Here is an 11,538-nt window from a genome sequence, read left to right on the forward strand (position 1 = left end):
CGAAGATTGGCGCTTCCCTGGGCGATGCTGTGGGGTAATCTCTCTCCTTTCAGTTCGGAGGGTCGCTTGATGCGGGGACATCCCACACCCTTCCCCACCCGGCAGGAGGCTCCACCTGAGGGCGGGCTCGGCTTTCTGCTCGCCACAGTTGCACGGGGAGCTGTAGCGCGCCGCGGGGCGACACACGGAGGCCGTGGAAAGTCGCCCTTCGTCCGAGCCAGCGCCTCGGGCAAAACGCCGCTGATCTGTCCCAACACGGCGCAGCTCCACTGTCCAGGGGCTGCCGCCTCCCGGTCCTCACTCCGCAGCGGGACGATGCCTTCCCCGGCAGCAGCGGCGGCGACAGGCAGGCAGCCCCGGACAGTCGGCGTGGTGAGTAGCCCAGAGGCAGCCCGGCCCGCTGCCCGCCGCCACGGGGGAAACTGAAGCAGGCGGCATGGGCTGCGGGCAGACATGCCCCCGCGGGCTGTCCCCCTTCCAGGCTGCCTGGGATCCCGCCGCCCCCTCGGGGAGAGTCGCGCTGACCGGAACGGCCAGGGGTTCCAGGGAGCGTGGCTAGCCTTTCCTTCGAGGGAGCTCACTCAGCGCTGCCCCGCGGGCGGAGCGCACCGATGGGGAACGCGGCGGCGGACGGTGGTCCGCGGGCGCTGCGGGCCCTCATCGGCTGTCTGCTGGGCGCACTGGTACTGGGCACGCTGGTGGGCAATGCGCTGGTGTGTCTGGCCGTCCTGCGCTTCCGCCACCTGCGTGCCAAGGTAACCAACTGGTTCGTGCTGTCCCTGGCCGTCTCGGACCTCTGTGTGGCGCTCCTGGTGATGCCCTGGAAGGCGGTCACTGAGGTGGCTGGCGGCTCCTGGCTTTTTGGCAGCCGCTTTTGTGACACCTGGGTGGCCTTCGACATCATGTGCTCCACTGCCTCCATCCTCCACCTCTGCATCATCAGCCTGGACAGGTACTGGGCCATCGCCAGCCCCTTTCGCTATGAGCGCAGGATGACACAGCGCCTCGCTTGTGCCATGATAGCCACAGCCTGGGCCCTCTCCATCCTCATCTCCTTCGTCCCAGTGCAGCTACACTGGCACAAAGCCAAGGACAGGAGATATCCAGGTTCCTGGAGGCCCGGCACACCCCACTGTGATGTCAGCCTGAACCGCACTTATGCCATCACCTCCTCCCTGATCAGCTTCTACATCCCTGTGGCCATCATGATCATCACCTATACCAGGATCTACCGAATTGCCCAGGCACAAATCCGCCGCATCTCCACCCTCGAGCGAGCAGGGGGGCAGTGGCCAGCTCCTGGCAAGGAGCCCACCCTCTCCTTGCAGAGTTCCCTCCGCAAGGAGACCAAGGTGCTACAGACTCTCTCCATCATAATGGGAGTCTTTGTTTGCTGCTGGTTGCCTTTCTTCTTACTCAACTGTCTGCTGCCTTTCTGCCAGCCCAAGCTGAAGTCAGACCATGAAGGACAGTCACCCTGCGTTGGCCAAACCACATTCAACATCTTTGTGTGGTTTGGCTGGGCCAACTCCTCGGTGAATCCAGTGATCTACGCTTTCAATGCAGACTTCAGGCGTGCTTTCAGCAACCTCCTGGGCTGCCGGCACTTCTGCTGTGGCACACCCAGATCCACTGTAGAGAGGGTCAACTTCAGCAATGAGCTTGTTTCCTGTCACCATGACACCACCTGCCAGAAGGAAGGAGCTGCCTCATCATCAGTAGCCCCCACTGCTGTCACTGCCTGGGTGCAGCCCATACATCATGCCAAAAACCCTCAGAGAGAGCACAGCAGTAAGGAGATACATATGGTGAAGACATCTGTGGCTTCTCAGACACAGGCTGCCCCTGACAGCAGCCCCAAGACTCATCAGATGCCAGCTATTTTACAATCGTATTGTGAGGCAGAGCTATCCTTGGAAACTGTTGTCCCCTGTACAGGGCTTGGTTGTTATGAGGGACCCCATCACCCTGTTCCAGAAGAATAAGTGATTATAACTCATCACACAGGGTGAGTTCACTCTGCCTCCGTGTGAACTATGCCTATTCCTCAGCAAAGTCCTGCCCCAGAGGGATGAGAGCCTGCTGCTCTTACACCAGAGGGGTGATGGGCATGTGAAGTCCATTCCAAAAGCACATAGCTGCCATATGTTAGCTCTTCCCATGGCCACCTTCACCCCTTACTGGTTTTCATAGCCAGTAGTCATTTTCTATGCATTAGCTCACCCTCATTCTTCAACCAAATGTGATATTTACTTAGAATAGTGAAAGAATTAGATAAATAAAAGCAACTCATAGTTTGAGACTATTACATAATTTCATATTGACAAGTTAGATTTAGCTTCATCACTAAAACCCATTTCCCCCCCCTTTCATGGTTTCACATCATACATGTACATAGTTCTGTTGGATTTTACTCCTGTGCTTATTTTAAAGCTGCATGTGTGGATTTACACATTTGAATCTGTGTTTATGGTCTTAAATAAAAATTCCTGTATTAAAATCTTATGTTGACTCAAAAGACTGCTCAAAACCCTGGAAAACATAGGACTCTAACTTTGGTATCCAGGCTTAGTGATATTGAGGTAGGGTATTTCTCATCCTCAAATAATAGAAAATGTTTTATTGTATTAGGCTGAAGTTAGAGCAGGTGGTGTTTGAGAACTAACACTACAACTCCAGAGCAATTTAAGCTGCTGTCAGCTGAGGCAGCTGCAGTCCTTCCTTTCTCTTACTAGTTCAGGCAGCCAATCCTTCCAGAAAGCAAGCTGGGTCACAAAATAGAAAGTACCCATTTCACTTCTCTGAACCCATTTCACTACTAGTATACAAGAACAGCAACAAAAGGCAGAACAAATGGGTGTTGAATGGCTTGCAGAAGAGAAAATACAAAAAACATCATCAAGATCCCCCAGTATGTGTAAAAGGATAGTAAAGGAATACAGTGGCACCTCACTGTCCTCCACTTATCTGGAATTCTTACCATGTAATACTGTGCTCCACTAGCCACCAACATCCCCCTTTTTCTGTCCTTCACCAACTATTGAGTTGTTTGATGTTGGGAAGATGGAGACAATTGTCCAGAAAGAGACACCAAGAATGCTTACATTACAAGAGTTTTCTTGGAGATTAAGTCTTATAGATGTCACAGCTGATATCTTCCCGAACAGTGAACCATGCTGAAAAGTCAGACTCTCTACCCAGTGATACTGTTCCTGCTCCCTGTGAATTTAAACTGTATGCAGTTCCTAAAATCCCTTTAAAGTATACATTAATTCTTCTGGGGAAAATTGCTTTCACTATCCTGCTCTTTTTAGCAATGTGCCTTTGATAGTTGGGTGTGACTCCAACTTGTTCTTCATGAGCAAGACTGGCAGGACAAGCAGTAATGGGCTTAACTGTAAAAAAGACCAAGGCAAGACTTGGGAAAAACTTCCAAAGAATAAGAATAATTAAGCACTGGAGTAGATTGCCTAGGAGATTATGATTACTCACAGTAAAAGTCTTCAAGATGATGTTGCTAAACATTTATCAGAAATGACACTGGCATTTTTAATCCTGTCTTGGGGCATAGTGTAATGGTTTCTAGTCCAGCTTCACTATGACAACACAACTCACTAAGCACTGGGCTTAAGATGCTCGATTTTAATTTTTTCTTTGCATGCAATAATTCATAGCTATTTTCTTGAAGACAACCCCCCCCTACAGATAAGAACTTTGAGACCCCATTGGGGTGTATCCTTTCTTAGTGATGACGCATTTTTCTTAGAATTTAACAACTCATATGCAGCATGCCTAGTGTATCATCCAGAAAGAAACTCTGAAATAAATCTAGTATTTCCTTAAAAGAGATACAAGATCTGTGTTTGTTTTGATTCACTTTGATGATATTCTAGGTGATCATACATGAACTATACATGGATTCAGATGCTGAAATGTCAATAAACTCCTGAGGATTTTTCTTGCTACATGCTTTCTTTCTTATACAAACCAGAAACATGTATGGTAAGAGTGTTAGCATCTTTTAGCTATTAAAAAAAAATCCCAAATTATATCTCTGAGCTGTAGGAGACTTCTCATCTCACCCCCTCCACACTAAAACCCACCCTGGGCATATACTGCCGCACCTGATAAGACACTATGCTAGTTGGCTCCATCCCTCAGAATTAACTCTCCCTGCCCACACATATCTTCCTTCTCTGGGCAGCCAGTCTTCTGGGAGTCAAAGCCACACCTAAAATTATTTTTTACAGGAGCTTTTATTTTTTTAGTGTGTGTGTATGTGTGTATACAGTCTCATCATGAGTGATAAAAACTGTTACTTAATGGAAGGGAAATGTTTTCCTTCTCACAGGGCTTGCCCTGGTTATGACGGCTGCTTGCCCAGGAAGTAGTCTGGACTTACTACGCAGAGTGATGAAAACTTAGTGTATGACAGGGGGGGTGGCAGAAATGAAGCAGGGAGTACCTTTGAACGCTGTCTTTTAAGAATAACCAGAAATGCATGGTATGAAATGATATTTGTGTCAAGAATGGAAAAAGCTATTTGTATCAGTGCTTGTGGCTATTGTTTTTAAAAAGTTCATTAACAGGTGAGATTATACCCAAAAATAAATGGATATTTACCTGAAGGGAAAAAAAATAGATTAAAAAGGGGGGAAAAAAAACCTAAAAAAGCAGCTGAAGCTTTACTGAAGCTTTTTAAAGGGACAGTCTAAAATTGCTCATTGTAAGTGGTGCTGGAAATAATGGTACCTAATTAATAATGGTCATTACTGATGTGCAGATAGTAGCCATTACAACAATTTACAGCTGTAAGGTCCATTGTAGTATGTGCAGTGTGATGTTCAAGGCTGCAATAAATTTCCTGCTATAAACGGTTTATACTCATTTTAAATGTTGTATTACTGAAGGTATTAGGTACTTCATGTGAAAGCTACATCACATAGCCCTTCAGCCTGTATCTTCTGCTGCTGATTGAATAGCAGAAATACTGATGTTCTACATATTTTTGTTTTCTTAGAGTGGGGAGGCTCCTGAATGTTATGTGTACTACAGACCACACAGTTCTATAAACTGTAAATGAGCAAGACTTATTTCCCCAAGACTTGTTTTTCTAGTGATTAAATATGATTTCTAATTGCCATTTTTCTCATGACAGGGCAAGCTGCTGTGTTAGAGTACGCAAGATCCAATTAGCATTCTTAAGTTCAAGTCTGATAAGATACATAATTATTACACGAAGCCAAAGGTTTACTTCCACAGGAGTTGAGGCAAAATTCTTTCCTGCTTACACCATTGCAGACACTCAAAAGGAACACCTTCCAATGAAAAACCTGGCAGCACTTTGTTCTCTGTTTCTGCATCACAACTTTCTTGGTTTGGCAGGATGAAATTAACAGGAATGGTGACGATACTGTTTTAGGGAGAACTATGCCTATTTATCAAACACTTTTTATAGCTCAGACCATTAAATCTACATACTTCTTAATGTATTCCCCACAATATAGGTAAGGTGATTTACTGACTGAGAGCAGTTCATTTCAATGTCTAGAAGTTCCACATTACACCACCATTAACGTCACAGTGACCTGAAAAATATATTTTAAATACTTATGTTTGCCTGCAATCTTATTTATGTAGGGCTTTATTTTGCATTACCCACAAACTTTCAGAGATTGCCATTGATTTTAAGAGGCTTGTTATAGCTACAGCACTGTGTCTACACATATCAGTTCCGGGAATGAGAAGGGACTGGAAAAGTGTGTCTCCAAAAGCACTTGGCATAAGAAGACATAAAGCCTTGGGACAATTCTGCAATTCAAACCATAAGAAAAGAAAAATATATTCCTGAAGAAACTCCCCATTAGCAAAATCTTTATAAGCAAGACTAGATTTCCTCCCAGTCTCCCCATCACTGGATTGGAAGTCTACCCATGGATCCAAATTGAAGAGAAAATCTTCCACCTTCCCTCTCTTCTATCTCCTTCACAAATGCACAGACATGTGATTACTGCAGAGGGATATTAGCCCCTGTATATTGCAAAGTATATTTTCAAGGCATCAGAGGAAACAATATACCTATTTTTAACAATTATTCTTCTCTCCTCATCATCCCTTTATTTTATGCTAAATTGTTATAATTTGCTTCATTGAATTGAATACTGACTAAATAACATTGTGTCCTTAGCAACTCCATCCAAATGGAAAATTATAGAGTTCTGATTTAATAACTACTACATGTAGTTTCTATAATAAAGGTAAAAAAAAAAAACCCAAACCCCTAAAAACCACCCCAACAAAAAAACCCCAAACAAACTAAAAAACCCCAACCAACCAAAACAAACAACATAGACACAGACCCCATAACCAACCCCCCAAAATTTATAGTTGGATATAACTTTAATGAGTGCTGAATTCAGTGGAAATATTAATGTAAAGGAGAACAAGTTCATACCTCAAGTGTATAGGTTTTTTTTCTTATCTCTCTGATACTAGGCTGATGCCTTAATATTTCAGTTAACCTTTCATTTCAGTGAGAAACAGCTGACCCAGGTATCAAGACGAGAAATCTGTTATACAACTTGGTTGTCAGAACCATCTGCTGTTTTGCTTTTGCCAAAATCATGCCTCTTGTGTTGGATTTCAGATGACAAACCTACAGTAAACATATGAAGTATATTTCAATTACTTTAGTATTTCTCAGCAAAAATTCTTTTGTGTGGAAAAATTCTCCATTCTTTGTCAACAGTTTTGAGAGTTTGGGTTTTTCATTTGTTTGTTTGTTTTTCTTTGGTGTTTTGGTTTTTTTCATTGTTTGTTTGTTTTTCTGTCATCTGGGAGCTTGATGTACCTTTCTAGATGTTAAGCACTATCAGTTCAGTCCTCTTGGACTCTAATGTACTTAAGCGGTTTCCTCACTATGGTTACAGGCACCACTACATAACTCTCAACTTTATCCCATTGTTAATTTACCTCATTTCCTGAATCCTCCTGCCTTTCCTCCTGCAAAGGGACATACTGCAGGGTGTACCCACGGGGCATGGGCAATTCCTCAGACTTCTAGTTCTCTTAAGAACTGATTTGCATTGACCCCAAAGAAAAACACAAACATGTTCAAGTAATTAACTTTACTACCATGTTTGCCTTGAGAAAGAACTGATAATCATCCTGATCTGGGCTTGTTTTCCCCTCCCAAACCCTACTTCTGTATAATCATTCCAGAATTTTAGAAAACCCAGGGCTTATGCCTGCATTTAATGCATCTTAAGTTAACTACTTACATGATAGGAAAACTGCCTATCAGTGGAAATACTGACGGCAATAAACGAATTGTGGACATGCATGCAGGATCTTTACAACTGCGTAGCATAAAATGAATGGAGACACTAGGGAAAATGAAGGTTTGCCTTCATCAGCCAGAAGAGCAGTATTTAATCCTGAGCCAGTTTTATTTCAGTGTAGGTAGTGAGAAGACATTTCCATTTGCAAAATTTGCAGAAAGCGTTGCTAGGTTTCCCTTTTCTTTAAAGATGATTTTCAGAGAGTTTCTGCAGCTCAACATTTATTGTATTTTTAACATCAAATTAATCTTTGCACCTACCCTCAGTAAGAACACATCTCTTTTTTCATCTTTAAAGCTGAACTGGCTGAATGCAGGTTATAAACACTATTTCATGGGCTCAAATCTTGTGTTGTCTTTTGCATGAAAGGTGACTGGCTACACATGAGCAAATTGCCTGATCTCCCATTGCAATCAATGGACATCTAGGCCAAACTGTCACCGATGTCTAGAGTGATTTATTGGACCAGGTGAAGACATGTGCTTTAAGGATAAGAAAAAAAACTTCCCTAGTTTCTGGCTGAAGGCAGGGGGGAGGGAGAAACAACCAGTGATGGGCAATAGTAACAGATAGGATAATATGATCAGGTGTGCAAACTAGTTGGTAATAAACCTAAATTAGTTAGAGATCATCCTAAAAGCCTGACAAGAGGTAATGATCTTTGCCATGTATTCAGAGATGATGACTTCGCTGCTTGATGGCCAGTCTGAAAAGTCTCTCTGACCTTTACATTTGGATTTCAGGAAAGAAAAAGATATAAACTAAAGGTATAAGACCTGTCAATTTTCTAACATAGTTTAAATACATAAATGCATGAAATAACACAGAGCAGAGAGTGCTTACAAATGCCTACACCAGTCAGAGGCCACATCACAGCCATCTAGGTTTTCTGGAATACTAACTGAAGTTTTTCACTCAAACCACAAGGCATTTAATCTCTTTTAATGAACTCAGTCTTTTTACAACTTGGTTGCCAAATGACAATAATTTGTTTCCTTTTCGAAAAGCTCAGCAGCTACATTTTGTTCATGAAACCTTCAACATTGCTATTTTCAGAATGTGAAATGTCCTCCCATTTCACAAAGAGAATAAAACTAAGAAGCAATCCAATCTCCTCCTCTGAATTTTCTCAGTGATCTGCACAACACAATTCTACCCACACATGGTGAACAGGGTCCATGCTGCAGTAACAGTTTTCACATTATCATCTGTCTGCTATCCTCATGCCATGCCTGCTGCTTCTTGAATAAAAATACTCTCTCACACCATCTGAAACAAGCATTCTCTGGTAGCATTTTAATAGCTGATCTCCTGCATCATTTTATCTCCATACAACCCTCTCCCCCCACTTTATCTACTCTTCTCACTTAAATGATGAAACAAGCTTTTCATAACATGCTGGCCTTCTCCACCACATTCTGAAAGGCAGCAAAGACATAGTTCCAAGATGAATTTGTTAATTTTAACACTACACATTTCTAGAAACGTGAAGAATAAATGGATTCCCCCCACCCTTTCTGTATATGTCTAAAAGAAGCAGCCAAGATCAATTTAAAAAGACAACTCATTTTCATTCTACAATATTTGTATGTTGGGTTTTTTGTAATTAGATATAGGTCTGTATGAATGTTGTTACAACAAGAAGTCTATTCTATTTCTTTAAATCAACTGCAGGAATACCAGGCACATGAAAGGAAATGGTCTTTTTTGGTGTCCTAAAGAAGTCCTCTGTTTAGTACTAGCTGCAATACATTTTTTCTGTGATTTCCTTCACTGTCAGAAGACAGAGTCTGATTTAATTTGAACAAGTTTAAAGAATGGAAAAGGCATGGACTTCAGCCTTTCACAAGGCTTAAGATTTTGATTAGCTGACAGAAAAGCATGGAGCGGTAGGGGTGTTTCAACAGTTCCCATATCAAGCTCAACAAGGGGCATTGTCAATGCTGAGGTCAATCCATTAATTACACACAATGAAGAATGAAGGTAGGAAATAGTGGTCATGTGGGTTCTCTGTGGAAGGAGACAATGAGTCTTTGACAAACATTTGAGCAACTATCTGGATTGACAATACGCAAGTCAAAGAAAGAAAGGAATATACACATGGTTCCTAAGAAGGAATAACTACCAAAAACTCAAATCACTCAGATTTCCTGAATTACACTCAGAAAAACACAACATTGGAGAACACAAGATAAATGACTCACACCAGTGGGAAAAAAATGCAGGGAATGCGAGACAGAAAAGATGGTGAGAACATATGGGGAACATTTTATGTTAAAGAAAACTAATTGAGGAGAAACTGTATTCTAGGATGATTCTGAAATGCCCTTCAATGGCCTGGCTTCCAAGAGAGCATTCAGCAGCAGTATGATTTGTTGACCAAAGGATGAGTATAAAGGTGATTGCAAACAGATTCTGCAGTATGAGAAACTGACTTATAAATCTGCTCATCTCTGATCAATATTATGCAGTTTCTTCAATTTTTCTGTCATGTTGAAGAAAGTCACCTTTTGGATGAACGGTTGGGTTGGATTACATTTTATTGGAATGTTATTGGTAGTGAAGGAAAGAACCAACATGCAAACATATCAAAAATCCAGACAAAGGCATCAGTGTGACCCTAGAGAAGTCATAGAATCAATAAGGTTGAAAAAGACCTCAAAGATCATCAAGTCCAACCTGTCACCCAAGACCTCATGACTATTAAACCATGGCACCAAGCGCCACGTCCAATCCCCTCTTGAACACTTCCAGGAACAGTGACTCCACCACCTCCCTGGGCAGCCCATTCCAATGGCTAACAACTCTCTCAGTGAAGAACTTTCTCCTCACCTCGAGCCTAAACCTCCCCTGGTGCAGTTTGAGACTATGTCCTCTTGTTCTGGTGCTGATTGCCTGGGAGAAGAGACCAAGCCCTTCCTGGCTACAACCTCCTTTCAGGAAGTTTTAGCCAGCAATAAGGTCTCCCCTGAACCTCCTCTTCTCCGGGCTAAACAATCCCAGCTCCCTCAGCCTCTCCTCATAGGGCTTGTGCTCGAGGCCTGTCACCATGCCTCTGAAAATGTTCAAAAGTCTCAATGTCCTTCTTAAACATGATCTAGGAGATGCTTAAAAATAAAAGAAAATCTGTGTGAGGGAATTCTTGTTTCGCTTTGATCCTTCTATACTGTTGGAAACAGGACAAACTCCTATCTACAGATCTCCAGTGTTATAATAATATATTAACCTGTAAATGATCTCACAAAACTTGTCAGTAGTCATGCTTATTTGCCAGTGATGGAAGAGGGAAAGATGATGAAAATGTTTCACAACATTGCATGGCAGTGCTCTAGCTCAGAGTGAAGGACCTTGCTGCACTTGTCCAGCATAACTGGACATGAAGCATTAGACACCCTGACCAGTAAAGCCAGTAAATACACAACACCCTTCAGGGACTGAATTTCTGAGATGCACAACAGAGGTGAATTAGACTGTTGGGTACTTTCACAGTGTAAGGTAATGTTTTATTCTAATTCATGCCCACTCTGAGGAATCAGTCTCTGTGTGGCTCTTCAGTCATCACTTTGACTTTCATACTTATCCTGCCCTGAACAAACCCAGTAATTGAAATGGTCAGCCTGTCTCCCTGTAGACAATGCTTATTATCACATTCAATATGATTTTATTGTTTTGAGTCAGTTACAAGAAGTCAGAAGACTGATAGCTCAAACAAAGATGTTAGATACAGTTATGCTCATGTTGTATATTTAAACAATTTAGGCTTATGAATCATCAAGGTTCTTTACCCACTTCCCTGAAAAGCAGTTCATAATGATAGGGAAGGAGGCTGTAGCTACTTTCCACTTGTAAAGCAAAGCTATTCTTGCCATCAATATCAATGTTTCTGCAATCCTAAGGCTAGAATAAGAGAAATAAGTATTATTTTTTGCAGTGACTGGAGCTTTAATAGCAAATAAATGGTTACCTCAACTAAATTTTCAAAGCTCTGGAGCCAAAGCCCCAATTCTAGTTTCTTGTACCATATCTTCAGTGTGGGCAAAATAGCCTATAAGCAGAATGTAGATTTTTTTGGTTCAGAGTTAAAGTTTACCAGGATCATTTATTCACAGGCCAATGAAAAGTATGATTAAAGCTATAGTCTGAACTTCTGAAGTGGAAAGACGTGCAAGAAGCAGACAGCTTTAAGCAGTGATTGAAT

At 42.3% G+C, this 11,538-nt stretch overlaps 1 protein-coding gene across 1 annotated transcript; it reads left to right on the forward strand.

Annotated features, from left to right (window-relative positions):
• Positions 1 to 611: 611 nt before the first annotated feature.
• Positions 612 to 2,495, forward strand: LOC104297789 (D(1)-like dopamine receptor). Its single transcript, XM_009897786.2, has one exon. It carries the CDS (start codon positions 612 to 614, stop codon positions 1,983 to 1,985), a length of 1,374 nt encoding a protein of 457 aa, XP_009896088.2. The 3' UTR covers positions 1,986 to 2,495.
• The last annotated feature ends 9,043 nt before the right edge of the window (positions 2,496 to 11,538 follow it).

The sequence above is a fragment of the Dryobates pubescens genome, chromosome 8 (assembly GCF_014839835.1).
Source record: "Dryobates pubescens isolate bDryPub1 chromosome 8, bDryPub1.pri, whole genome shotgun sequence".
Lineage (NCBI taxonomy): Eukaryota > Metazoa > Chordata > Aves > Piciformes > Picidae > Dryobates > Dryobates pubescens.

What these genes read in the sequence shown, in the direction of transcription:
- LOC104297789 (XM_009897786.2), top strand. Translation starts at nt 612, where the DNA reads ATGGGGAACGCGGCGGCGGACGGTGGTCCGCGGGCGCTGCGGGCCCTC.